Genomic DNA, 26,826 nt, shown 5'->3' with positions numbered 1-26,826 from the left:
AGTAGTCACATTATGGTTAGATTCCAAAAACAAAAGAGCAGCCATTTACCATAATGTGTTTGCTGTTGAGATAGAGTCGTGAAACCATCGGTTCTAAAGTGTGGAGGAACGCCATGCCACTGGCAATGTCCAAAGCAAACTTCACTGCTTGGCTTTGGTCAACCACCACAGCTGTGGAAGGAAAAGATGGAGATGAATTAAGACAGAACAGAAAACACATGTCAGAAATCTTCAAACACTGCGATGTACAGCTGGTTTTAAATTCATGTTTGTTTTTTCCAATATAAATGCATGTATACATCTGCAAGCTTTGATGAACAACAGACCAAGGCTGTTTAATTTAAACAAACAATCAAGTTCATTTCAAGATCCAACTAACTTTAAGTACACCTGCTCATAATTTCTATCACATACAGGATGATAGGATTATTCCCTACAACAAACCTAGACATGCCTTGGTTTCAGACATATTGTACATTAATTAAGCAAAACAAACTTGCTTTCTGTATTGATGCAGTGAATCAAAGCTAAACAAATTGTCAAGAATTTATCCTCATTATATGCCATTTAAAGTTGGCCATTCATAAGATGATAGCATTTGTTGTTTTGAGTTATTGTTAGGGATGGGCTTAAAATGATGTAACAATATTTCATATTATTTCTTGTGAGAACAATGACAATACGTAAACAGTAACAGTCATCACAGTCAGCTTTGGCCAGAGTTTACCAGACTTCCATTAAGAATTTGCATGACGTGGACATGGAGGCTTCCACTGTTGAAAATGCCCAATGGTGCAGCCAAAAGAAAGAAAATAGACATGCACCTTAAAGGATGCAGCTTCTGAAGAGCGTGTACGAAGGTATCCACAGCACAGCCAATGGATCATAAAACAGCTAAATGCCGCACTCGACATGCTATTGCATGTGGATGAAATATAATACAGGCGAATCCACAAAAGTTTTGCATGTATCGGTATTTCCTTTACATGGAACTGGTGTTTTCGGAGCCCAAAAACGTTACCTTTTGAAAACGGATGCCAGAGTGAATGAATCTCAAAATGCCGTATTGCGTTTTTTTGTGTGTAGACCCAATATGCAACTTTTGCAAAATGATGTCACAGCCCATCTCTCTAACATCAGTTTTAACCCCCGGCCACAAGAATCATGTCTTTCTCTGCGGTGTCTCGGGTGCTGCACCTGAAACACGTTCATTATACAGGTATATTTGGATTGACACGATTCCTAGTCAACATTGTCTTGTAGTTTGGTTGAATTTATAATCCAGTGTGACTCGAAGACAGAAGCTTGACTTTGTATTGTGCTTGCTCCACATCTCTGATTTTTGTGGCAGTATTACAGCACTACATACAGGCCTGGCATATACATGACAGCATTTTAAGTGGTTTCGTGTGTACACAGATATTTTTTGAATTGGTGCCATGTTAATGGAAAAAAACGACAAAGAAAAAGATCGTATAGAGAAAGGTCCATTCAGTGTGGACAACACATATGGCCAAGACATTCATTTCTCTGCATGCACAAATCTCTCTGAACAATCTAAATTTATTCTGTACTCAAAAACATATTTTTGTATTTATTATCACATAAAGACAATAATAACATCTCTCACTGGGTGTCATACTGAATTTGGCATGCATTGTGTGCGCTCTACTCGGCACAGTTCATGTACTATTCAAAAGATGGAGCTAATTTATCGAATTGGGCCAAGAAATTGTATGTTTGCCCACAGAGAAGTGTTTGGAGCACTATGAATTGTGGCCTCGTTATATATTAGGGTGTAAAAAATAACTGATACGGCTTGATTTTAACATTATGAATCAGTTGAGTTAAGCTTGTTGTAGTGCTACTTCCACATCCTCAAACTCTTGTAAAAGTTCTCTCGAAACTCATTACAGGAACGTTTAAGGTCATAAAGTAAAAACAAAATGAACATGTCCGACAGTAGATAGATGTAGATATGATAGATGTACCCATCTGAACTTCATATTCCATTGACAATCTGTTTAAGAAAATGCTATGCTATATTATTTATGCTATGCTAACTACATTAGTGTTTACATGACACACTTACTTGTGCCCTGGTGGAGTATGTTGTAGAGAGATCCATACGGCATGTAGGGGGCAATGATGATGGGGTGAGGGGAAGGCGGTGACTGACATGCACCAAGAACAGGCAGAATGTTTGGATGAGAAAAGATCCTGTTGAGAAAAGACTTAGCAGTCACGGTTGTAGAGATACAGATACATCAGGGCATGATACATAAACATACATGTAATAAGATATTTATCACATATTTCAACAAAAATAAAGAACAAGAGCCATATAATTATCTTCAACTCCATTTGTCAAGTTCCACCGGAGAAAGAACAAGGAGCCCTCTCTTCTCCTTCTTGGTTCCACTCAGCCATTCAGTGAACAAGTTCACATCAATCTCCATTTTACTGGTGGTGTTCTTCTTCATATGTCTCTCTATAAAGTTATGAGTGTCCTCTTCACTAAGTTCTTGGTGTCTCGCAGCTTCAGTATGAGACTCAAGTTGTAGAATTCTCCCTGCTAGGGAAGCTACAACTCTCTCACCTTGATCAGAGATCTTGGTTGAATGAAATGATCTAGATCCTGTATCAGGATCCTACACTTGTTACTAGAGAAACACAAAATGGGGGTGTGTCATTGGCAGGGCTGAGAAATGGGGGCTCCTGATTGGATGAAAAGCGGGGTGATACAAATCCTGATATTTTCAATATCTTTTTTGTATCACCCTGTTTTAAGATTTGTATTGCCCTGATTTTATTGCCAGTTTCCAGGGCAGGAAAATTGATAGGAAAACTGTATCATTTATCAGCCCTATTTTTTCTTATCCGGTTGTTAAGCTCTGACCAAACGCATCACGTAATAAATCTGTTTCTGGGTCCAAAGACCTGCAAGTTTACAATTAAAGTTATGTCTGTATGATCCTTTTAAGGATCTACAGTTTAAGTTTAGTTTGTGTTTACAGTGTGTGTGTGCAAACCTCCCTCCCGCCGTTCTCCGCCTCCACCTCCGTTAACCGCATTCGTCTGTTTCTAAGGTAAGAACACTTAATAAAACATTTTTCTTTTTACTTTATATATTTTATTATGCATAGGTAAAATATACATGTCTGTTTGTTAATAAAAGTTATTTACAGTAGTGTTCAGAATAATAGTAGTGCTATGTGACTAAAAAGATTAATCCAGGTTTTGAGTATATTTCTTATTGTTACATGGGAAACAAGGTACCAGTAGATTCATTAGATTCTCACAAATCCAACAAGACCAAGCATTCATGATATGCACACTCTTAAGGCTATGAAACTGGGCTATTAGTAAAAAAAAAAGTAGAAAAGGGGGTGTTCACAATAATAGTAGAATCTGCTGTTGACGCTACAAAGTCAAAACTATTATGTTCAAACTGCTTTTTTAGCAATCCTGTGAATCACTAAACTAGTATTTAGTTGTATAACCACAGTTTTTCATGATTTCTTCACATCTGCGAGGCTTTAATTTTGTTGGTTGGAACCAAGATTTTGCTCATTTACTAGTGTGCTTGGGGTCATTGTCTTGTTGAAACACTTATTTCAAGGGCATGTCCTCTTCAGCATAAGGCAACATGACCTCTTCAAGTATTTTGACATACCCAAACTGATCAGGATACCTGGTATGCATATATAGGCCCAACACCATAGTAGGAGAAACATGCCCATATCATGATGCTTGCACCACCATGCTTCACTGTGAACTGTGGCTTGAATTCAGAGTTTGGGGGTCATCTCACAAACTGTCTGCAGCCCTTGGACCCAAAAAGAACAATTTTACTCTCATCAGTCCACAAAATATTCCTCCATTTCTCTTTAGGCCAGTTGATGTGTTCTTTGGCAAACTGTAACCTCTTCTGCACGTCTTTTATTTAACAGAGGGACTTTGCGGGGGATTCTTGCAAATAAATTAGCTCCACACAGGCGTCTTCTAACTGTCACAGCACTTACAGGTAACTCCAGACTGTCTTTGACCATCCTGGAGCTGATCAATGGGTGAGCTTTGCCATTGTGGTTATTCTTCTATCCATTTTGATGGGTTTTTTTTTTCCGTTTTCTTCCACGCGTCTCTGGTTTTTTGTCCATTTTAAAGCATTGGAGATCATTGTAGATGAACAGCCTGTAATTTTTTGCACCTGCGTATAATCAGAATCAGAATCAGAAGAAGTTTATTGCCATTGCAATTGAACAGGATTCACAGACTAGGAATTTGCTTCGGTACAATGGTGCAACATTAAGAAGAGATAAAATGCTAAGATAAAAATATAACATATGTGTCAAAATAAGAAAAATATAAGATAAAAACAAAAGAATATGAAATATGAAAGGCTGTGTGCAACAGAAAAACAGAGAAACAAAAACAGTGCAGTGGGAGGAGTGCAATTAAAAACCAAGTACACTGTCTAAAGTGACCCATGATAAGTGACAGAGTTAAGCTTAAGGTGACTGAGTTATGAGTGTTCATGAGTCTAACGGCAGAGGGGAAGAAACCGTTCTTATTGGCGGGAGGTTCTGGTCCGATGGACCGTAGCCTCCTGCCCGAGGGGAGTGGTTGAATAGACCGTGTGCAGGGTGAGAAGAGTCAGCTGTGATCCGACCTGCTCGGCCCAGAGTCCTGGAGACGTGCAGGTCGCTGGAGAGATGGAAGGCTACAGCCGATCACCTTCTCAGCAGAGGCCACAATGGCTGCAGTCTGTGGCTGTCCCTGGCTGTGCCCCGGCATACCACACCGTGATGGAGGAGCAGAGGATGGACTCGATGATGGCCGTGTAGAACTGCACCATCAGCTGGACAGCAGCTTGGCCTTCTTCAGCTGCTGCAGGAAGTACATCCTCTGCTGGGCCTTCTTGATGAGGGAGCTGATGGTTGACTCCACTTGAGGTCCTGGGTGATGGTGGTGCCGAGGAAGCGGTGACAGACCACAGTGGTGATGGGGCAGCTGTGGCTTTCCTGAAGTCCACGATCATCTCCACTGTTTTCTGGGCGTTGAGCTCCAAGTTGTTGCTAGCTGCACCAGTCACCAGCCGGTCCACCTCCCAACTGTAGGCAGACTCATCCCCAATCCGAAATGAGTCCGATGAGGTGGGTGTCGTCCGCAAACTTGATGAGCTTTACAGAGCGTGGCTGGAGGTGCAGCAGTTAGTGTAGAGGGAGAAGAGCAGAGGGGAAAGGACACAGCCCTGTGGAGATCCTGTGCTGAGAGCCCTAGTGTTCGAGACTTTTTCCCAGCCTCACACGCTGACTCCGGTCCGTCTAGGAAGTCTGTGATCCACTGCAGGTGGAGTTGGCATGTGGAGCAGAGAAGCTTGTCCTGGAGCAAAGCTGGAAGGATGGTGTTGAAGCAGAGCTGGATCCACAAACAGGATCCTAGCGTAGGTTCCTGGGGAGTCCAGGTGCTGCTGGATGGAGTGCAGGGCCAGGTTTATGGCGTCATCTACAGACCTGTTGGCTCTGTAGGCAAACTGCAGGGGGTCCAGGAGGGGGTCGGTGATGGACTTCAGGTGGGATAAAACCAGGCATTCTAAGTGTCTTCATGACTACAGACGCTGAGAGCCACAGGCCTGTAGTCATAAGTCCAGTGACGCGTGGTTTCTTGGGACTGGAACTATGATTGAGGACTTGAAACAGATTGGAACATGGCATGACTCCAGGAAGGTGTTGAAGATCCCCGTGAAGACTGGGGCCAGCTCATCAGCGTAGTGTCTCAGGGTGGCAGGAGAGACACAGTCTGGGCCCGGGGCCTTACGTGGATTCAGCCTTTTGAAATGTCTCCTCACGTCCTCCTCTTGGACCGAGAGGGCAACAGGGGGAGTGGGGAGGGCAGCAGTGAGAGGGGGGAGGTCCAGAGTGTTTGAATATCCAGTTGTGTGGGGGGTGGGGAGGTGTGAGTCCTTGTCTTCAAAGCGTGAATAGAAAACGTTCAGGTCATTGGCCAGCTTCAGGTCGTCAATAGAATGAGGTGCTTTGGGCTTGTAGTTGGTGATCTCTTTCAACCCCCTCCACACAGAGGCCGAGTCGTTGGCAGAGAACCTTTGTTGCAGACGTGAACTGTACATGGATTTAGCCTTTGCCACCTCCTTACTAAATCTGTACTTTGCACCTCTATAGCTGTCTCTGTCTCCTTCTCTGAAAGCCACCTCTTTCTGCTGATGGAGCTGCTGGAGTTTAGGTGTGAACCAGGGCTTGTCATTGTTATATCTCACCCTGGTACGCTGTGGGATGATGCTGTCTTCACAGAAATGAATATATGACGCCACAGTGTCCGTGTAGTCATCTAGACTGTCTGTTGAAGCCTCAAACATATCCCAATCCGTGGTGGCCAAGCACGCGCGTAGCTCCTCTACAGCTTCATTGCTCCACACAACAGACGTCCTCACAACAGGTTTAGAGAGTTTAAGTCTCTGTCTGTACGTGGGGATCAAGTGGACCATCACGTGATCTAGAGTCCCAAAGATGCATGGGCCACCGCGCGGTAGGCGCCGCTCACTGTCGTGTAACAATGATCTAACGTGCTCCCTTCTCTGGTCCGGCATTTAACAAACTGTTTGTATTTTGGTAATTCCTGACTGAGATTCCCTTTGTTAAAATCACCAAGAATTATAACAAGAGAGTCCGGAAAGTCTCTCTCCACGCTCATAATCTGATCCGCGAGTGCGCGCTCGGCCTCGTGCACGTGCGCGCTCGGCCTCGTGCACGTGCGCGCTCGGCCTCGTGCACGTGCGCGCTCGGCCTCGTGCACGTGCGCGCTCGGTGGAATATACACAGAGCAAAGTATGAAAGAGTTAAACTCACGTGGAGAGTAGAACGGTCTGCAGTTTATGAGGAGATATTCCAGAGAGGGACAGCAGTGTTGGGAGATCACAGTCACATTGGAGCACCAGGCGTTGTTGATATAGAAGCAGAGTCCTCCACCTCTAGTTTTTCCACCAGAGAGTGCTCGGTCTCTGTCTGCTCGGAGGAGTTGGAATCCCTCTACTTGGAGCGCGCAGTCCGGTGTCTGTGCATTTAACCACGTCTCCGTGAAGCACAGTACACAAGATGAGGAGAAATCTCTATTCTTCTTCATCAGCAGTGCCAGCTCATCCATCTTGTTGTGGAGTGAGCGGACGTTGGAGAGAAATATCCCAGGTAGGGGCGTGCGCGTGCCCCTTCATCTGAGGCGCACGACAGCTCCAGCTCGTTTTCCTCTCCGCCGTTGTCTCACTTTTTTGGCCAAAAAGTGAACCAGTTCAGCTGCAGGCACTAAAAAAACTGGCGTAATGTCCGTGGGTGTTGATGATTTGATGTTTAGAAGCTCCTCGCGGGTGTAGGGACACGATGACACACGATTCACACACAAAAACAGACAAAACAGGCAGCACCAGAATACCAGGGCGCCTTCACGTGGCGCCATCTTGGAAGGGTATATAAGTTTATATAAGGGTATATAAGTTTTCCCCTCTCCAATCAACTTTTTAATCAAACTACGCTGTTCTTCTGAACAATGTCTTGAACATCCCATTTTCCTCAGGCTTTCAAAGAGAAAAGCATGTTCAACAGGTGCTGGCTTCATCCTTAAATAGGGGACACCTGATTCACACCTGTTTGTTCCACAAAATTGACAAACTCACTGACTGAATGCCAGACTACTATTATTGTGAACACCCCCTTTTCTACTTTTTTTTTTTTTTACTAATAGCCCAATTTCATAGCCTTAAGAGTGTGCATATCATGAATGCTTGGTCTTGTTGGATTTGTGAGAATCTACTGAATCTTCTGGTACCTTGTTTCCCATGTAACAATAAGAAATATACTCAAAACCTGGATTAATCTTTTTAGTCACATAGCACTACTATTATTCTGAACACTACTGTACTACAATAAACATGACGTTAAAGTGCAAATTTCACTTTCCTCGAACGACATGAACAGGAAGCGATTGCAGCTCACAGCAAATACCACTGAAAATAACAGAGAAACAACCTGAGCTTCTGGCATTTTTGCATAAAACAAAGGCAGTAACATCTAAAAACCCAGTTAATATATACAGGAGAGTTTTAGGCACAATATACAAAGAGTTTTATGTTGCGATGTTAATGCTGTTGTCCGTGTGCAACGGTTTAAGTGCAGCCTGATCAGAGCGTCTCAGTGCAGTTCTCAATGTTAATGACAACCAGCCTTTTTTTTGTTTGGACCCGGAAGTTGAAAATCACATGATGCGTTACATCACACTTAACAACTGGATAACTCATGAGGGCTGGTTTGCGAGTATGTTGTAATATGTGATAATGGTTCATTATGGCACTTTTGTTAAGCTTCTTAAATATCGCCAATGTAATGTTTTGTCTCTCTTATGTCATATTTATGCTGGGAGCAATTGTTGAGTATTTCAATCTATGAAGGTTGCACATATGTCACAAAATCACAGTGGATGTAAATTACCTGAGTTTTGGATGTTCTTCATTGAAATCTCTGCTCTTCCGGGTGGTCCAGTCTCTCACCTGTAGCACCTTGACAACAATTTCATCCCCCTGCCATCGACCCTGCCATAACTGCAGGCAAAGCACAAAGTGCAGCAGATGGAAAAAATACAGAAAAGCCAATAATCAGCATGTGACTGACCTCTCCAGACTGGTTTTCATTGATCTTAGCCAGAAGCGACAGCTGCTTGTAATCAATACCAGCTTGCTTATTCAGGGTCCCATTACCTGAAAGAGCATAAACATGACCAATGAACCAAATATGCTGATATGACCAAATAGGAAGAAAAAAAAAATCATGTTTCTCACGAGGTCTTGTTCGCATGGTGCCCTTCCAGAAAGTTTCCTTATAGGGGACTTTAGTCATGCTTTGTCCCAATTTTTCTGCCTTTTCTAAGAACAGAACAAAAGAGGTTAGGATGCAAAATGTGGGTTGTGATATTTCATATTTTGAGAACACATTATTAGTAATGGACAGCAACTGTGCTGCATACCAAAACAAAAGGAACAACAGCAAAAGCGCGCAGAGTGCACAGCAACACCCCACTCGCATTACAAAATATCAGGCACATAGAGAAAATGTTCCACAGTTTTAGTAAATCAGTCGCATTCACCCACGTCAGGTCTAGGAGCATGTGCTGCTGGTGCCACCTCATCCACCACAATACAGAACCAGGTTGGGTCCTGGATAAGGATGGGTACTGATAAGAGTTTATCGATATCGATGCCATTATCGATTCTGCTTATCGATCCGATTCCTTATCGATTCCCTTATCGATACCTCGTGAATTTTGTACTAAAAGTAGGCTTTGGAGGGTTCTATGTATTTCATTGAGTCTTAAAGTAAATAAATATGAAATTGGTCACTGTATCCTTGATCTCTGGACATAAATAAAAATAAAATGGTGTTTTGCTTTGAAGTTATTAATTCTGACTGGATTCTATCATTCTAACTTGACTCGGCAGAGAGCCACACAGCGTTTGGAGCTATGTGTACAGAACGGAGGACGATTCTCGTTTCTTTCTCGCAACAAGACAGGAGTCCCAGTTACTAACTTTAACGCACAAATATTCAGGGATGAAAGTGGTGAAAAACAAAAAGAAAAAATTCTAGAAGCTCTGAAATGCAATCTGGGACTATTCCAGATGATAAACTGCAGTGAGTGCAGCATCCATTTAGGTGAGGGAAAAAAAAAAAAAAAAAAAACTTTCCTTATTCAAATTCATTCCAGTAGTATTCTGCTCTTACTAGGATGCAGCAGTTTTCTAGTTTGGCAGATAGTTCTGGAGGAACTCACTGAAGAAATTAACACACTGAAAATATGGTTTGACTGAAACAAACTGTCATTAAACTTAAATAAGACAGGGATGAAATGGAGGTGTAATGGGCCTTTCACACTGCAGGCTTTAACGCAACACTTTAACGCCTCCTAGCGCGTCAGGCCGATGCTTTCCAATGCGTCGTGACGTCAGACGCATCGCTTCGGAAGCAGCAAGGGGGCGGAGATTGCGGCTACGTCACACACTGCCTGTTTCACACTCTGAAAAAAGTTCAGCGATCGCCATCTTGAATTTGCGTCGCCTGAACCACAAAAAAAGTAAAAAACAGCAGTAGAACGATTCTCCCATCACCCTGCTGGGAGAAGCTTTTTTTTCAGCTACTTTTCGGAGTGACGCCGACCGAGGGAGGACTGACAACTTGGTGGGTTATCGATCGAACCGCGACAGCGGGCCGACCCGCACGGAGAAGTCGGCCTTCACGCATCATTCCTGGGCAGACCGGTAGCCGGGGTGATGGAGCAAACCCACTCAGTCCGAAATCTCCCACTTTTTGGATATATGCGAAGTCGCAGTTTGCCCAACGGAGGTTAGTTCTGCAGCTTTATCGAGGTGAGGATAATGTAAAAATAAAATGTGACGTTTCTGCAATGCTGTGAATGTTTACTGATCGGCTAACGTTAGCTTAGCTTTTTAGCACAGTTGATCGGAGTGAACGCTTTAATTTGTAGATGGTTCAGTCTTTCTTATTTTTTTTACCAAATAAAGCTACAGCTTTTTTCAGACACCACAAAAGCTCAACTTTAAATAATTAAATAACTTTAAATTTTTTTCCATCGGTTTTTTTTTGCCGTTTTTTTTTTTCCTTTTTTATATATAAACTGTTTAGTGTTTCTTTATATTTAAAAAAAATATTTTTATTTGTCCCAATCAGGAACATTTGCTGTGCAGACAACCAAACTTCCATTGATGAGCTGAACACCACGAAGTCCAGTCGAAAGAAAACATCTCTGCTCTAAAGCAAAACCACCAGAGTTCAAAGCTGCAGAAGAGACCTTCATCCAAAGAATCCAGCAGAACATCACCTGCTTCTAAATAAAAGGCTCTTTCAACAGCAACTATTTTATTATTTTTTAAAAAGCTGTTTCATTTTATATTTTATCAATAAATGAATGGATCATTAAAAATGTCCACAAATCAAAGTCAAAAGACATTTGCACAGATAGAAGCTCTCCACTTATTGTGCTCAAATTCATATTTTAGAAATGACTGTCCTGATAACAACATTAAAGGCAATTACATATTTTGACGAAATTACAAGTTTAAATTACTATAATAAAATGAATCATGAGGTTTATGTCACAGAAATCCTACTTTACAATCACACTGCAGTCATTGTTAAATTATTTCCTGTTGCATTTATAATACACATTTGTATTTATTTAGTGTTTGTTTTTCTGGTTGAAATGAGATATAAATAATCTACCAGACTTTAAAAAATGTACAAGTTTCCATGTTATTTAATTTGTCTAAAAATAAATGTCCAAGGTTCCTTATGTTAAACAAGAAATTAATCTGAAATAACAGGTGGTTTTAATTTACAGATGAAAGGTTTCTAAAGAACCATTTATTGATTTATTTAGCTATTTTAATTACAAGTGTTCTAAACGTTTTTTAACAGTAATCAGAAATTTTGAGGTAACAAACAACAACAACAACAAAAACATTTCCAATGATTTTTCTTCAGAAAACTGCTCAATAAATGAGCAGTCCTGTCATACGTTAATGTTTTGTTCAGGTCGGTGGTTTCTGCACCAATCGGATTGGTCCAATCCATTTTGTAGAGATCAGTGGTTTCTGCCACGAGTCTTCTGTGTTTTGGCCCGACGCGTCGTTCCTATTGGACAACGCGAAGGTACGTCACAGCTCAGAGTGTCGAAAGTTGGATTGGATTGAACTTTGACCCGCATCAGCCTGCCGACAAGCGGCAATGCGCGCTCCCGTCAGAAGCGTCGCATCAAAATGACGCTTCTGACGTGTCTAAAAAGCAACGCGTCTCATTGAAAATAATGCTTTTTAGACCGATTTTTGACGCTTCTGACGCATTCAGTGTGAAAGGCCCTTAAGAGTCACTAGGTGTTCACAGGAAACACTTATTTATTTCTGTATGTATGTATGTATGTATGTATGTATTTATTTATGTATGTTCATTGTTGGTTTTATATTTTCTTTTGTGTTTTCATTCAGGTTGTTTTTGTCTCTTTCTCTAAAATTGTATATAATCATTAGATTAGTTATTATTACTATTGTTGTTGTGCTTGCTATTATTATTAATATATAAACAAAAATAAATAAAAAAATATTACAATTTGTAATACAGTTGACTCTTTTACAATAACAAACACTTGACAGCTGCAACTGCTTAATGCTAACTTAACATTGAAAATGCCATAGACATGCTAACGTGTTAGCCTCGGTCCCGTTTTTAAGTTATAAAATACATCTATCAACTGTTTCAGAAAACCATAACAGGTCGGTTTAACATAAAAAAGGTAAATAATACACACAGCCATATGATTTTTAGGGTTTTAGCGCGGGAAAGCGAAAGAAAAAAATTAATAAACGAAGCAATGATCGAAGCACTGCTTCGATCTGCGAATCACTGCTTCGATTGGTTCAAGGTTCAAAGCAAAGCCGCGCTGCAGAAAAGTTGATTATAGACCCGTTGCAGGGTCTGTAATCAACGTAGAGAAGTTATAATTTTCCTGACAAACACCCCCAAAAACAACAGCCACTCTAAAGGACCAATAAGGAAATCGTAAAAGTAAAAAAAGTAAAAAGGTTACTGATGTCGGTGGATCAAACCATTTCTTAACGATACCCGAAAGGAACCGGTTCTCGATACCCATCCCTAGTCCTGGATGGCAACCCCCCAGGCAGACAACTGCTCCACCCTCTCCTTTCTAAAGTAATGATCTATCTGTGGCAGCCACCCCAGTGATTGTTTTCCAGGACTCATAGTGCAGCATATAATTGTTTTCCAGGACTCATAGTGCAGCATATAACAGAATATTTACAGAGGAATCCTTCAAATGGTGATACAAGCACTAAATTTGGCAAAAGTACACCTTAGATATTACTCTTTTGAAAAAACCGATGGGCCGCTTGAATTTTCAATAGGCGGCCACGTAGGGGTTAATTGAAGAATTACATAGGGGTCAAAATATAAAAATGCTCCAGTCATATTGAAAATTATACCACATTATTTGTCTGATTGTAAAGATTCCAAAAAGGTATAGTTTTGACTATCTATGACTGAATTCTATAGAGTTATGGGGTAAATTCAGCTTGGGACTCCGACAAGGGCGGTCAAATCTCCTCCACTCACCCTTATCTCTGCTCTCTGCTTTAACCTTCAAGTCCCTACTTCACCAGACTGTGAATTCCTCAAATTATATTGGATACTGGTTCTATTGGACTACTATTGGATTAACCATGGAATTGATCAGCTGGTCTCTGAACGCTATTGACACCATCTTTTCTACAAGAAGGTCAGGACCGGGGGATCCTACCTGCCCAGATAGAACGCATCCTGCGGGCTATGTTCTCGACTCCTGGGGGTCTTGGTGTATTGCATGCTTGTTGCCTTTCTCCGTTGAGGACGTCCAGGATTTATTCATATTTGGTCTTATGGTAGCAAGGCTGGTACTTTCTGGCTTATGTGCTGCCCTGATCTATCGGAAAATTGGCAAGACGGCGGCATCAAGAACCACGGCCCCTCGCTTGTCCGTCATGATTAACAACGTGGGCAAGGCGTTGCATTCTCAGACTGCAATGACTCTTGAACTCAGACACCAACTGGATGACATCTTGGAGCAGATGTGTGCCTTGCAGATGAAGTTGAAGATTTCAGAGGCCGGGGAATATTCTTAATTCATAACTGGGATTTGGTTGTTCAAGTGGAACTGTAAAAAGTGTTTTTCACTGCTCAAACCACAACACGACAGGCTTATCAAGCCTGAAGGACAAATTGCCCGACTGTTTTCCTCCAGAGGAATGTCTTCAGGCCTTGGTGATTATTTGGCTCTTTTCTTATCTCAACCCACAAAGACAATAAACTGTTTTTCATAGGACTGAAGCATGCTCCCATCACCCCCCCCCCCCCCCCCCCCGCCCCATTCCGGCTTCTGCTCACGTCACCCCTATTATCACGCGCGGTTTTAGTTGCTGCTGGTCACCCCCCCCCCCCCCCCCCCGGAAAGCTGATGGTGGCGCAACTCATGGTTGCTGCGCGACCTTCACCCACTTGCCTCAATACGGATAAGGGACTTCTTCAAATTTACTGAACATAAACAATGTCAAATGTGTATGTGCTGTCCTTAATTCTGATGTGTGCCATTATTATGGTAAACAAGTAATAAGTGTGCACTAATTGCTGTCTGAGGTAACTGGAGTGTAAACATAATTTCTCCACTGTGAGATCAATAAAGTATATCTCTCATCTCATCTCAAAAACAAGAATGGTGACAAACTTCAGTTTCACAGGGGTCAAAAGTTTGAGTTGTTCCACTTTTGTTCAACGGTGATGCAAATTATTGGTTTAGTTAATAGGGTTTCAGAAAGGAATAGTTTGCACCATGCATCATGCTTAATTATCACGTTACAGGATAACATATGTCACATGTCACAGAATTCAAAGAACGTCAACATTACTTGACCTTTACTTTAGAGACCAAGCATTCAACACAGTCAAAACTATTCCATTTATTAATCCAAGTAGCTCAATCAACAATTTGCACCATTTTTACTAAAACTGGAGCAACTTTAACTTTTGACCCCTGTACAAACTGAAATGGACCTTTTGTCACCATTCTTACGGTTTTTACCCCATAACATTCAGTCATAGATAGTCCAAACTATACCTTTTTGGAATCTTTATGATCAGACAAATAATGTGGTATAGTTTTCAATATGATTGGAGCATTTTTATATTTTAACCCCTGTGTAATTTTTCAATTAACCCTTACGTGGCCGCCTATGGAAAATTCAAGTGGCCTGTCAGTTTGTTTTTTTTTCAAAAGAGCAATGTCTAAGGAGACGTGCTGGATTTGGTGCTTGTATCACCATGTGAAATATTGTTTCAGTTATTTGCTGCACTGTCAGGATGGTTCCGTTGCATGGTAGATGCAGTGATGTGCAGCGTCAGCATATGCTCCCTGAAACATGACCCGTTATGTGAGTGGTGTAAACGTGCTCAGTTGATGCCAGTGTAGTACGCACACAATGTGCTATGAAAACTGACAACACATGATTATGTGGTTGGGGAGGTGCTAAAATTACTAGACTGCAGACAAATGACCTCTAACCTTGAAGCAGCTGTCTTAGATTGGGTTTGGCCTTATCCAGTGGCGTCTGTCCATACCTGTTGCATATACACACTTGGCCTCCACTTATCACCAAGTCCTAGAAAAGAAGGGACAAATCATGTCACTGACAGACAACCTGTATTACAGGATTTCAGTGTCTGTGTATGATTTTTTTCTGCACCTCTGCCACCTGGTCTTGACCCCAGAAGCAGGCGTAGTGGAGTGGCGTGTTTCCATGCTCGTTGACAGTGTTGGGGTCCGCTTTGCACTGAATCAGCTGGTGGTGTCAGGTCAAACAGTTAGAAAACAGAGCAGGTAAGCTCCCTTTACAAATGTCTGCACCTCCCTGTGAGTGTTTACCTTTGCCACAATGTCTCGATGTCCATGGCTAGCCGCGAGATGCAACGGTGTATCGTCTCCGCGGTTCATTACATTAATACGAGCGCCTCTCATGATCAGCATGTCGACTACGCCACTCCGGCCTTCTCTACAAGCCCAGTGCAGGGGGCTGAAGCCATGATCATCACTAAAACACACGTAAGTGAACAAATATGGCCAAATTGTAAACCTGCTTTATAACCAAGGCTTAGAACCAGTTCAAGGAATGAAAACGAAAAACAGAAACAATTGTTGTACTACTGGGAACAAAAACAAAACCAGAAGAAAGTTTATTTGGAATAATGGTAAGTGGTATTAAAAGGGTATTAAAAGGGTCCCAATGCAAAATTATTAAAGACCGGCATACAGACAAGCTCCACCCACGCTGCTTTTGGTACTGGAGAAATTAAATAAATTTTAGAACTCTCTGTCATTTGAAGCTTCTGTGTACAGAGCCAAAGGCAGGTGTTTTTGTCACACTTCGTGATTTGTCTCTGTCTCCCTCACTCTGAGAGAGAGAGAGAGAGAATTGTCTTCTTCAAGACATGGAGCTGCATTCCATGTTATTGCTGCGTCAGTTCTTTCTCCACTTGTGCTGAATTGACACCAGAGCTTTGGCCAATCAGAAGCCCATAATGACGCGGACAGACGCAGGATAATTAAAAAACAATCAAAGGACAAAACAGCAAACAAAGTTGCAGGCAGTGGGAAAGTACTCTGCCTGATCTCTGCTCAAAGTTTTCAACACGCACAAAACTTTCTGACAAACTCGGTGGACATCAGCTGACAAGGAACTTATTTTGCACTTTATAAGAGTGCTTTATAAAATGAACTTTAGTCATAAAAATCACGGCAAACAGCCACGATCATTGTGCGTTCATTCAGTATCCGTTGGCCAACCATGATGTCGTCTTTGCATTCTTTGTGCATTGTCTGTGCTTCCTTTGAGCATCCTCCAGCCTCTGCATCCCTTTTACATTTGTTTTGAACATGCTCAAAACTTCTACCTACATAAACACAGGTGATCCTCAGACAGACTATTGGTTGGGCTGAAATGTGAAACCTCACCACTAGATGTGATCAAAACCACCTTTAACATTACTAAATATCCCTTTAAGATGGAACCCAAAACCAGAAATGCTAAAATACAGATTCTGCTTGGAACTAATGATTAGTTTAAAGTCCTGTTTTAGATTGTGCCAAACTGTTATTATATGGTTGCAGCGCTAACGCCACAACGGTGGTTGGTCCTGCTGACCCTGCTGTCTACTATTTTGCCTTCTTTGCATACTCTAAAATAGACTGAATGTTTGGATTTACAGCTTTTTAACACCATCACACCAGCTGACAAAACACTATTTGTGAACACAGGCCCTCACGCCCATTTAACCATCTTTATATAGACATGCTTCCTTCTGTTGTGTTAAAAATGCCTCTGCCTGCTGGAATACTTGCGAACAGTCACATACCCACAGCAATGCAACAGCCTAACTAGAGTCAATGTATCACATACGTGTTTGTTCTCTTTTACCCTAAAAAAACATCCTTTACGTAAGCTTCTGTGGTTTTTCACAACTCTGTTCAAAGCCACAAACTACACTCCTCGTAATAAAATTCAAGACAATTTGCACAGCCTCACAGCAAATGGCTCACACTATAGAAAAAGAGCAGTTTTTCATTCACTATCCACTTGTGAACTACATTATAGACAGACAGTTCATAATATGACCAACCCCTTGTGCTATAAAAAGCATGAGGGGGGAAAAAAAAAACTCAGGAATGACAGAGTGCAAATACACTGTGGAATCTTTAGCCACATATTCTGTCTTACTGTGGCGCTCCCACAGCGCTCAATGCACAAACGCAATGTGTTCTGAAGAGTTAAAATGGATAGCTCAGGAGGGTTAAGTCTCTTCAGAAGAATTGGGTCTGCAGAGTAATTAGTGGTCTCAGATGTTTATGTGCAGCTGCAGCTCCAAGCTGTCGGTAAGCGCCTGGCCCTGTATGGTAGTCGAACAGAGGAAATGGCTCTGACTGCTGCATGGCTGGCTCAGGGCTCTGCATGCCTCAACGTCAGTGTTAACAAACTGCACATATATGGCCAGGCCCAAGAATGACGTAACAGAGTTATTTAGCTTCTGCTTTCTCCTTAGGAAATTATGCAAGCCAGCAGAAGTCTTAAAAATACCCCCAAAACCACTTTCACAATGTCTACAATTTTCACCATTCCCACATCTCTCACTGCCTTTTACATAAATTTAGATTTTTAACAAATTCACAAACCAGACTACCCATTACAGCTAAGATGGAACAAAGTTTTGCCAACTGTTTGGCTCATTTATTTTAAATTAAGGTGCTCGTTAAAACCCAGTGATTATCAGTAGTTGCTTCCCCCTACAAGTGTTGTGTTGACCTGGAGGTCTAGGTCAACAAGCTACCCTCCACCCCACTACAACTCTCTCTACCTGCCATGGGTCCCAACAACACCCACAAAAAAACAAAAACAAAAACAACAACAAAAAACACAAATCTTATAAAATAGTAAAGCAGTATATTTCGATAGATGATAGACAGATTGGGGTTGTGTCTGAAGTCCTGGGAATGCTGTACCAAACTCTTTTGATAAAGAAAAAGCTGAGCCAGAATGCGAAACTCTCAATTTACACTCCTATCTTCACCATGACGTTTGGGGTAATGACCAAAAGAACAAGGTCACGGATACAAGTGGTGGAAATGAGATTCCTCTGTCGAGTATCTGGGCTTACACTCAGGGACAGGGGAGGGACTCGGCATAGTGCCACTGCTTCTTCGCATCAAAAGAAGCCAGCCAAATTGGTTAGGATATTTGTTGAGGATGCCCCCGGTCATCTCCGTAGGGACATCTTCCAGGCATGTACAACTAGGAGGAGGTCCCAGGGAAGACCCAAAACATGCTGGAAGGATTATATTTGGCTTGATCCCTCAGGAAGAGTTACAGGATTTGGCCTAGGATAGGGAAGGGTGGAGATGAGCTGCTTGGTCTACTGTCACAACCTAGATTTGGATAAGCATCAGAAAATGAATGAAGGAATGAAAGACAATACATTTGCAAGTCGTATATTCCAAGCAAGATACTGTATGGCTAAAATTAGGTCAACCCACTACTAACTGCTATAGTTTTTTTTTTCCATTTGTTGCATATTATTCCTCATTACAGCTAAAATAAAATATAAAAAAAAAAATCTACAAAAATGTAACCATGGGAAGATATTTTAAAATCTACATAAAGCCGATTACCCTTGGATGCTAAAATGCACAACTCTGGGTCAGGAAGTAAAGGTGTTAACATGCCTAAATAGGTTAACCTTTCAAACATAAGTCTTTCCTGTACATTATGACCAATAGATAATCAAACACATTTGACTAACACAGCAGGCAACAGTTAAACTAATAGTGACCAAGAACCCATGGGAGACATAAGAAAGGATCCAATTAAAGGTAAGTATTGTATACGTTACAAAACCTTTGCAGCTATGCCTCAACTCATATCTGTGTGGATGGGCCACAAGTACCCATCAGAGACAAAAATAGCTCTCCCATACTTGATGGAGACATAACGACAGTAGTCTTGAAGGATATCTTCACAGATTTTTTCCACGGGTCCACAGAATGTGATGTAGAAAAGCATCTCCATCCAGGAGGCATCGAATCTCTCCTTCTGAGATCAGATTGTTTAAGCCATTATGTCACATTGCATCAGCTAAGATTGCTTTGTTTATGGCTTTATTTGATGCCAAAATGAATATCTCCTTTTGTGGTCAGATTAACTCTAGTGTAGGGATGGGTATGGAGAACCAGTTCTTTTCAAGGAATCGTTAAGAAACAATTTGATCCACTGATATCAATAGTCTTTTGGTTAACGATTCCCTTATCGGTCCTTCAGAGCGGCCGTTGTTTTTTAGCGTTTGTCTGGAAAATTATCATTTCTCTAGGCTGATTACAGACCCTGTAGCTGGTCTGTAATCAACCGCTTCTGCAGCACGACTCCACTTTGAAGCATGAACCAATGAAGCAGTGCTCGATCCACTGACTCGTCGGTTCTTTGATTCGCTGCTCTTCAGAAGCGGCAAGCCCCGCTTCTTAACTCCTCTCAAAGCCATTAAAATATGTCAATCGTGAGTCACTTTTGTGTGGATTAAAGTTACTAACTGGGACTCTTGTCTTGTTGCAGTCAAGAAATGAAAATCGTCCTCCATTCCATCGGCACAGTTCCAAACGCTCCGCAAATCTCTGCCGAGACAGAGTCCGGTCGGAATTAATAACTTCAAAACGAATTGCGCTTTAAATAAAATGACACCTCTTTACAAATGCTGTAATACAACAGACAATAAACTACAATTGACAAACGTTTTTTTGAATTACATCCTGACGTGTAGCACAGCCGGCTGCAAGAGCTCAGCTCAGATGTATGGAAAGACATTCATGCCAATAATGTCTGAAAAGAAATGCTTTGGACAAAAACTACATAATTTGTTTATTTCTATTATGTCCAGGGATCAAGGATCCACCATGTAGAGTTTATTTATATCCAGAGTGTAAGGATCCAGTGACCAATTTCATATTTAATTACTTTAAGACTCAATAAAATGTTGTTGACATAGAAAATCTGTAAAGCCTACTTTTAGTACAAAGAAAATTCACAAGAGGTATCGATAAGGGAATCAATAAGGAATCGGACCGATAAGCGGAATCGATAGATAAAATCTTATCAATACCCAACCCTACTCTAGTGCTACCGATCATTGATATATAGCAGACCGCCATGCATTATGCTCCTTGCTGATCGTCTAAATATCGCTTCCCAGAGAAACTTCCATTGCCTGCTGGTCCGCTACATTAGTGTTGGGAGGCTACCCTCAGAACTGATGTTATCACCAATGAACACCCAGGATTAGCTGAAGCTCGGTCCACATGAGTACGTCAGACATACTTCTGGGTCTAATGCTTGTTTTGCATTGGTTAGACAAGTCTCTCCCCAACATAGGGGGGTTGTCCGTCCAACTGCATGTGTGAGAACAGAGAAAGCGAATGAATCATGGCGGCAGAAGGCTGTTGATGAAGACAGCATACTTGACAACTTTGAACCGGGGAATAGGGAATTATTCAGGGAAATCTTTATGACAGAAGATTCCGAGGATGATTTCCTGGGTTTCGAGTCAGATGATGACAAATTGGAGCCTGCAGAACTTGAGGATGTACACTGGACGAATGGCATTTTGGAGTCAAAAAGTCCACAGTTCACGAGAGAGGCTCATGGAGAGGAGAGGTGCTGGAGACGAGGACACCGGTTATCCAGTTTTTGTTTAGGATGATCTAATTCCGAACCCCCAATGGCCCTTTTCAGGGCTACCCAGATCCATGACAGAATTGCAAAGTCCTTGCAAATTATATACCTGGTTGAATAATGACATTATTCACATTTCAGGATAGCATTTTTGGAAGGGTAAGTCATATTCTTCACTATACCCATGACGGTTCTCCATTTTCACAGAATGAGGATAATTATTGAATAGGAGTACAAGGAATAAGATCACTGTTGCATTCTACATTTTTCCTTCTACTGATTTATTATGACTTTCATATGAGTATTGTGTCTTACAGTGGGGAGATTTGGCTGTTTTCATGGCACATGAATTTTCACCTTGTTGTAATACAGCCTGGCACACAGACAGACTGGGAATGCTTAACATGCCAGCGGCACGGGGAAGGGAGCCTACTGATAAACACAGTGCCAGCACTGGGGTTAAGCCATTGTGTCAGATTGCATCAGCTAAGACTGCTTTGTTTACTGCTGTCAGGATAATTTTGGAATCAAATAAAGCAGCGGTGTAAGCAGACAGCTCATAAGACATGATTTGAGGAAGATGGTCACATCTTGTTCCTGCTGTTGTAAGCCTTTGAAACAGAAGACTGGGGTCAATGTGAGGCTCTCGCCTCAAGGAAATCAGCTACGGCCATTCTATGCTTTGTATCCTTGGCAATCCTGGTACGAAACACGACCTTGTGCTGATCACTGTTTATGTATTGCACAGAAGTAAACTGCTGCACTGCATCACTGACTTCTACACGACAGGGACAGAAGCACCCACAATGCTCATTGAGCCTCACTCATTCCACATTCTATTGTCATGCCTCCAGATGACTTCAAACTTCTCATAAAGACCTGCTTAACAACTAGGTCTGTGGACAGTCCGGACTAAAAATGTTCTTAATGACAAAACACATGAAGACCATTAATGAAATGCTGATATACATCTGGCTTTTTGGTTCTGATATTCATCATCTTCTGCAAATACTATATATAGAGTGACTTTGCATACAAATTATGTCCACAAGCTGTCAAATAAGGCAGCATGTCAAACAAACTTTTAAGATTTTAAGATTCCAGTCAGTTTTTTTCAGCTTTAATGAAAGTTCTTGGGATATCGACTGATTTCATGTACTGCATCCAGAGTGATGCTGTTTAGTTGTTAGGCCGCTAGTTTATGAGCAATCCATAGGAGGACCTTGTTGTCTTCTATATCATGTATAATATGATGTTTTTCCTGTTGATAACTCTTCAGAGAGTGTGCCTAATTCTAGAAGTATGACATATACTTCAACACATGGCTGTTTTTGAAGATGGATCTGCATGTTGATTTGGCACAGGTTTTACGCCGGATGCCCTTCCTGACGCAACTCCACATTACATGGAGAAATGTGGCAGGGGTGGGATTTGAACCCAGAACCTTCCGAACTGAAACCAAGCACATTAACCACTTGGCCACCACCCCTGCTTATGAAAGTATGGTGTACTTGTGTAAATATAGCCACTTACCCCAAGTTGAGGTCATTCTCTGTGTTGTCCAGCCACAGGCGAACAGCAACAGAGTTACCCTCTCGACACTGTGTGAATATGTCATCCATAGCCCAGTATTGTAGGTAGACTCTTTAGGTGTCTGCTATTTCTATCCACCGACTCTGCAGACAAGGAACACAGAGCCTAAAGAAAATAAACACTCCTTATTCAAGAGCAACAAGAAGGTTTTATTGTATTTTCAATTACATCGTATTCCCCAGAGGACAGTGGTAATTTTCTGTTGAGGATAGAAGATCTAAACTATTTTCTTGTTTCTTGCTTTATTTCAGTAATAATTGTTTCTAACTATTTATTTTTTTTTTTGTTTTATCTAAAGCAATTTACAATCCCATATACACACACCAATGTCAGGAGGACACCTCGACATACAGACACAATCCCACACGTCACTGAAAAGGGTAACCTGATCCATGCTCCAGGGGTGTCACCATATACTTCTGTCATGGTTCAGTGTGAGTCACAATGTCAAGGTCACAGTACAACTGAAATCATAGAACAAAACACTGAGGCAAAATTTAAAAGATCAGTTTGGGATATTTCTCTTTACCCTGAATAATTAACCATTTCCTTTAATATTTAACACACTGAATAAGTTACTGACTGTTGCAAATTATCTTGCTGATAGTCCCCTAAAGTTCAGCAATTTTAGGATAGGCCTGATCCTGAAAGATCTTGTAATATTGAGAGTCAAAAATGTGAATCTAAACATATAGCTACTAGGGCTGCCACAAATGATATGTTGATAATTAGGGAATAGGGATGTACCGATACCACTTTTTTCCAGACTGAGTACAAGTGTGAATACATACATTTTGGTACTCGTCGATACCGAGTACCGATACAAACACTTAATGATACCATTACAGTTTTATGATGACTTTGAAAACATGTTTTCAGTTGTTCCTTACTTTTTGACTGTAACTGCTACCAATATTTGATTTTATTTACAAACATTTCACTTAAATCATATAACATCACTTTTTGACTACAACAACAATTTGTCCTTTAACATTAATTGTGTGTTTCTTAACAAACATGAAACTGCCAGACATCTCACTTGAAAAGAGGCTTCTGTGTTATCAGCTGTGACACTGTTTCTGTTTTCATCTACAATGTGTGACACTGAGCTAAACAGTCTTTCACTCTCCACACTATCTTTTAACTTTTAATTAAATACGGACCAGTAACATACACAAATACAAACCGGTTTTTTTTCCCCCCCCAAAGGTGGAACATGTAATATTGGAGGAGCACGGTGTGTGCCACACACACACACACACAGTGTCGCACGGCATCGCCGCAACACACAGAGGCAAAATGGAGTAATTTTAACATTTTTTTATTTTATTTTTTCTTTGTGGGTCATGGGATAATTTCCTCGCACTCAGACTGAATAGACCGTTGCCTGTGCTAACTGAGCCGTTAATGAGGCGCAGTGACTCAACTTCTGGCCCAAATTATAGCTCATGGAGGGTCCAAACGCAGCGCCACAGATGTAATGGATTACACCTGTAGCAGACCAAACTGGTCTCCCATCGGCCTGAAAGGGCTGAAACTCCCCAGCCTGATGGACAACTTCCGCCTCTGAAACCATGATCTGAGTTCTGACGGAGGAACTGGCGCAAAGTGCTGACATCATGGAGGAACTTTTTTTTTCAGCCACAAGAGGAATTAAAGTATTTTCAGGTGTTGTTTTCCAAACTCAGGAGGCTTTGTGTGGATTGATGATGATGAAATCCACTGAAACAGGTAAGACTTTATTATTTACTCTGTGTGTGAATTTACTTAACATGATGGACTGCAGCTTTCAGCCAATCAATGGACAGCATTGGCAGAGTAAATTACATAAAAGCCTGTAAAAATCCATAAATTAGCCGCATGATTGTTTGAGCCGCAGTGTTCAAAATGTATTAAAAAAGTAGCATCTTATAATCGAAGAAATTACGGTGCATGAGCGTGAAAATCCCACACTGAGAGGTTGAGATCACGCTGCTGTCAAAGGGTATCGGGTGACGTAGCATCGGAGACGTTTTATGATTACAAGTACGAGTAAATGAATACGAGATCGGGCCGATACCCAATGCTGGTATCGGAATTGGTGCATCCCTAAATTGACTAGTCACAGATTATTTTTGCGATTAGTCAAGTAATCAGATGACACATAAATTGCGGCTTATCGCACCAGCATGCAGCTGCTCTGGTATAGCCATCATTACCTTCAAACTTGAATTGTTTAAGGTATGTGCTAAATAAAAAACAAAGAAAATTGAAACCTTGATCGCCAACCATGGACAGGGGTCTCATGTCAGTCACCAACATATTCAAGATGGCTTCAGTCAAGATATTTGTTTGCTGAGGTGTGCATGTTGTTGGCTTGGTAACAAAGCTGTCCATTGAAGGACGTATTTTTGTAGCACTGTAATGTAGCATTATAAAATATTAGCGTTATCACATTTCCTATTCAAACATGACATGGCTGTTATAACGTACAGCAAACGCATATCATGTGTGCTAAGAATAATGAAATCATCACCATTAATGTTAATGTTTACAGCTATCAATATAAGTAGCTAATTTTTGACGTTAATGTTACCCGCTAACTAGCCAATTAGCTTACCGAGACGACTGTCCCTCTTCATCAGAATCAGTTACAACATGTTTCCTTCTCAGAAGCTTTTGCATTGCCGTTGTACTACCTTGGAAGGCAAGTTCTGCCTTGCAGATTTTGCATTGCATGTTTTTTTTTTAAACTTTAATTTAGTTAAAATGCTCACAAACTTTTGAGCTTCGTTGCCAGCTAGCCAATGATACTGTTTGGGCATAACTTTTCCGGTGACATCATGGCTGACCCAGATTACCACTACTGTCCATGTGCATCAAGGCCAGAAAAGCAGTGAAAGGTACAAAAAAACAGCTTTGAGAGAAAAACAAATCTTAAAAAAAAAATGACATCAATTATTAAATTAGTCACAGACGATTTTGATAGTCAACGTCATCATGACTAGTCATCTCATCGTGGCAGTCCCAATACAGAGAAACGTTAACCGAAACTTCCCACGATTTCATGCGCATGTGCGCCCTTTCTGCACCACGTTGCATTATGGGTAAAGACAAAACACCAAATAGTTTGTATTTCTGAATGATTGATGTGACTGAAGTCAAAGACGTGTAGCCATCCCCTGACTTGTGTAAAGAAAACTGGCTGTAAAGGTTTGTATTCACAATCGCCCTTATTAATTTGATGAAAATGTAGTGGGTGTGACACAGATCCCTGTCTCCCCTAAATGCAAAGGTATGCACAAATTACTAATCAGTCACTGTCATCCGCGAAAAGGTCATCTGGAAACAAGTTAACTCCAGTCCTCTCTGAGGAGATGATCACTATTCATCCAGGGTTTATGTAATTTTCTCTCTTTTGTTCTATCCCATTATTCCAAACAGGAAGGTGAGCGGAATAGTCGCATTATACTCCATCAAAAGAAACAACCATTAGTTTAAAAAAAAAGTTCCACATTTTCCAGGATTTATCGTCGTGTTTTCACGGTGAACTAGACGACTTTGAAGAAAAAAAAGGTGAAAACAAAGTTTGATACCCACAACAAAACGTCACTTTCATGAAGGAAATCAACAATTTATCATAGAAAAACTTTATTAAAAATCTTACCGGCGGTTAACGGTAGGTTTTTTTCCCCCCCCTCCTTCGACCGTGTCCCGCCGTCTCCTCCTCACATGCAGCAGGAGCAGAGGACGGCCTGTCTGTCTCCGCCGCGCACCTCCTCCGGTTTGATGTCTGACTCCTGCCGAGGAGAAGCAGCGGGGCTACTTTGCACCCCCTCGATCAAACAGCGACTCCTGCTGGACGGAACACAACATCGACGCGCCTACGTGCTACAAAATATACCAAGGTTTGCTTTGATACATACAGACAAACAAACACACACCTATAGACAATCATAAAGTTTCCAATTCCCACGCAAAAACGGGGAAAACATACAAACTCCACACAGAGAGGTCATAGGTAGGAATCACACTGACCTTCTTGCTGTGAGACACAACAATGCTAACCATTAAGCCACCACGCTGTGCCGTTCACTATTATTTATTTAATGTATATTTATAAAAAATGAGGTGGGCTTCATAGATAATTGGCAAAGCTTCTGGGGAAAACCTGGTCTTGTTAGGAGAGACGGCATCCATCCCACTTTGGATGGAGCAGCTCTCATTTCTAGAAATCTGGCCAATTTTATTAAACCCTCCAAACCGTGACTATCCAGGAAGGACCAGGAAGCAGAGTTGTAGTCTTACACACCTCTCTGCAGCTTCTCCTCCCTGCCATCCCCCCAATACCCCATCCCCGTAGAGACGGTGCCTGC

The 26,826-nt window shown here is 41.5% G+C and overlaps 1 protein-coding gene across 2 annotated transcripts in view; it reads right to left on the bottom strand.

The window, feature by feature from the left end:
- Positions 1-26,244, bottom strand: part of ilk (integrin-linked kinase) — a 38,434-nt gene extending 12,190 nt beyond the window's left edge. Inside the window, exons 1-10 of one of the 2 annotated variants that reach the window (XM_034178339.1) lie at positions 26,118-26,244; positions 22,412-22,576; positions 15,538-15,703; positions 15,359-15,454; positions 15,178-15,274; positions 8,843-8,926; positions 8,676-8,761; positions 8,496-8,605; positions 2,093-2,220; positions 50-171 (exon numbers count right to left, since the gene is read on the bottom strand). In XM_034178339.1, the coding sequence (XP_034034230.1) occupies positions 50-171; positions 2,093-2,220; positions 8,496-8,605; positions 8,676-8,761; positions 8,843-8,926; positions 15,178-15,274; positions 15,359-15,454; positions 15,538-15,703; positions 22,412-22,500 (978 nt within the window). In that variant the 5' untranslated portion in view covers positions 22,501-22,576; positions 26,118-26,244. The remainder of the gene's footprint in view (positions 1-49; positions 172-2,092; positions 2,221-8,495; positions 8,606-8,675; positions 8,762-8,842; positions 8,927-15,177; positions 15,275-15,358; positions 15,455-15,537; positions 15,704-22,411; positions 22,577-26,117) is intronic. The other variant, XM_034178338.1, reaches the window with a different exon arrangement.
- Between the last annotated feature and the right edge of the window lie 582 nt (positions 26,245-26,826).

This window comes from Thalassophryne amazonica, chromosome 9 (genome assembly GCF_902500255.1).
Source record: "Thalassophryne amazonica chromosome 9, fThaAma1.1, whole genome shotgun sequence".
Taxonomy (NCBI): Eukaryota; Metazoa; Chordata; class Actinopteri; order Batrachoidiformes; family Batrachoididae; genus Thalassophryne; species Thalassophryne amazonica.
Note: the sequence above shows the minus strand (reverse complement) of the source record. Positions and strands in the feature narration are given on the sequence as shown.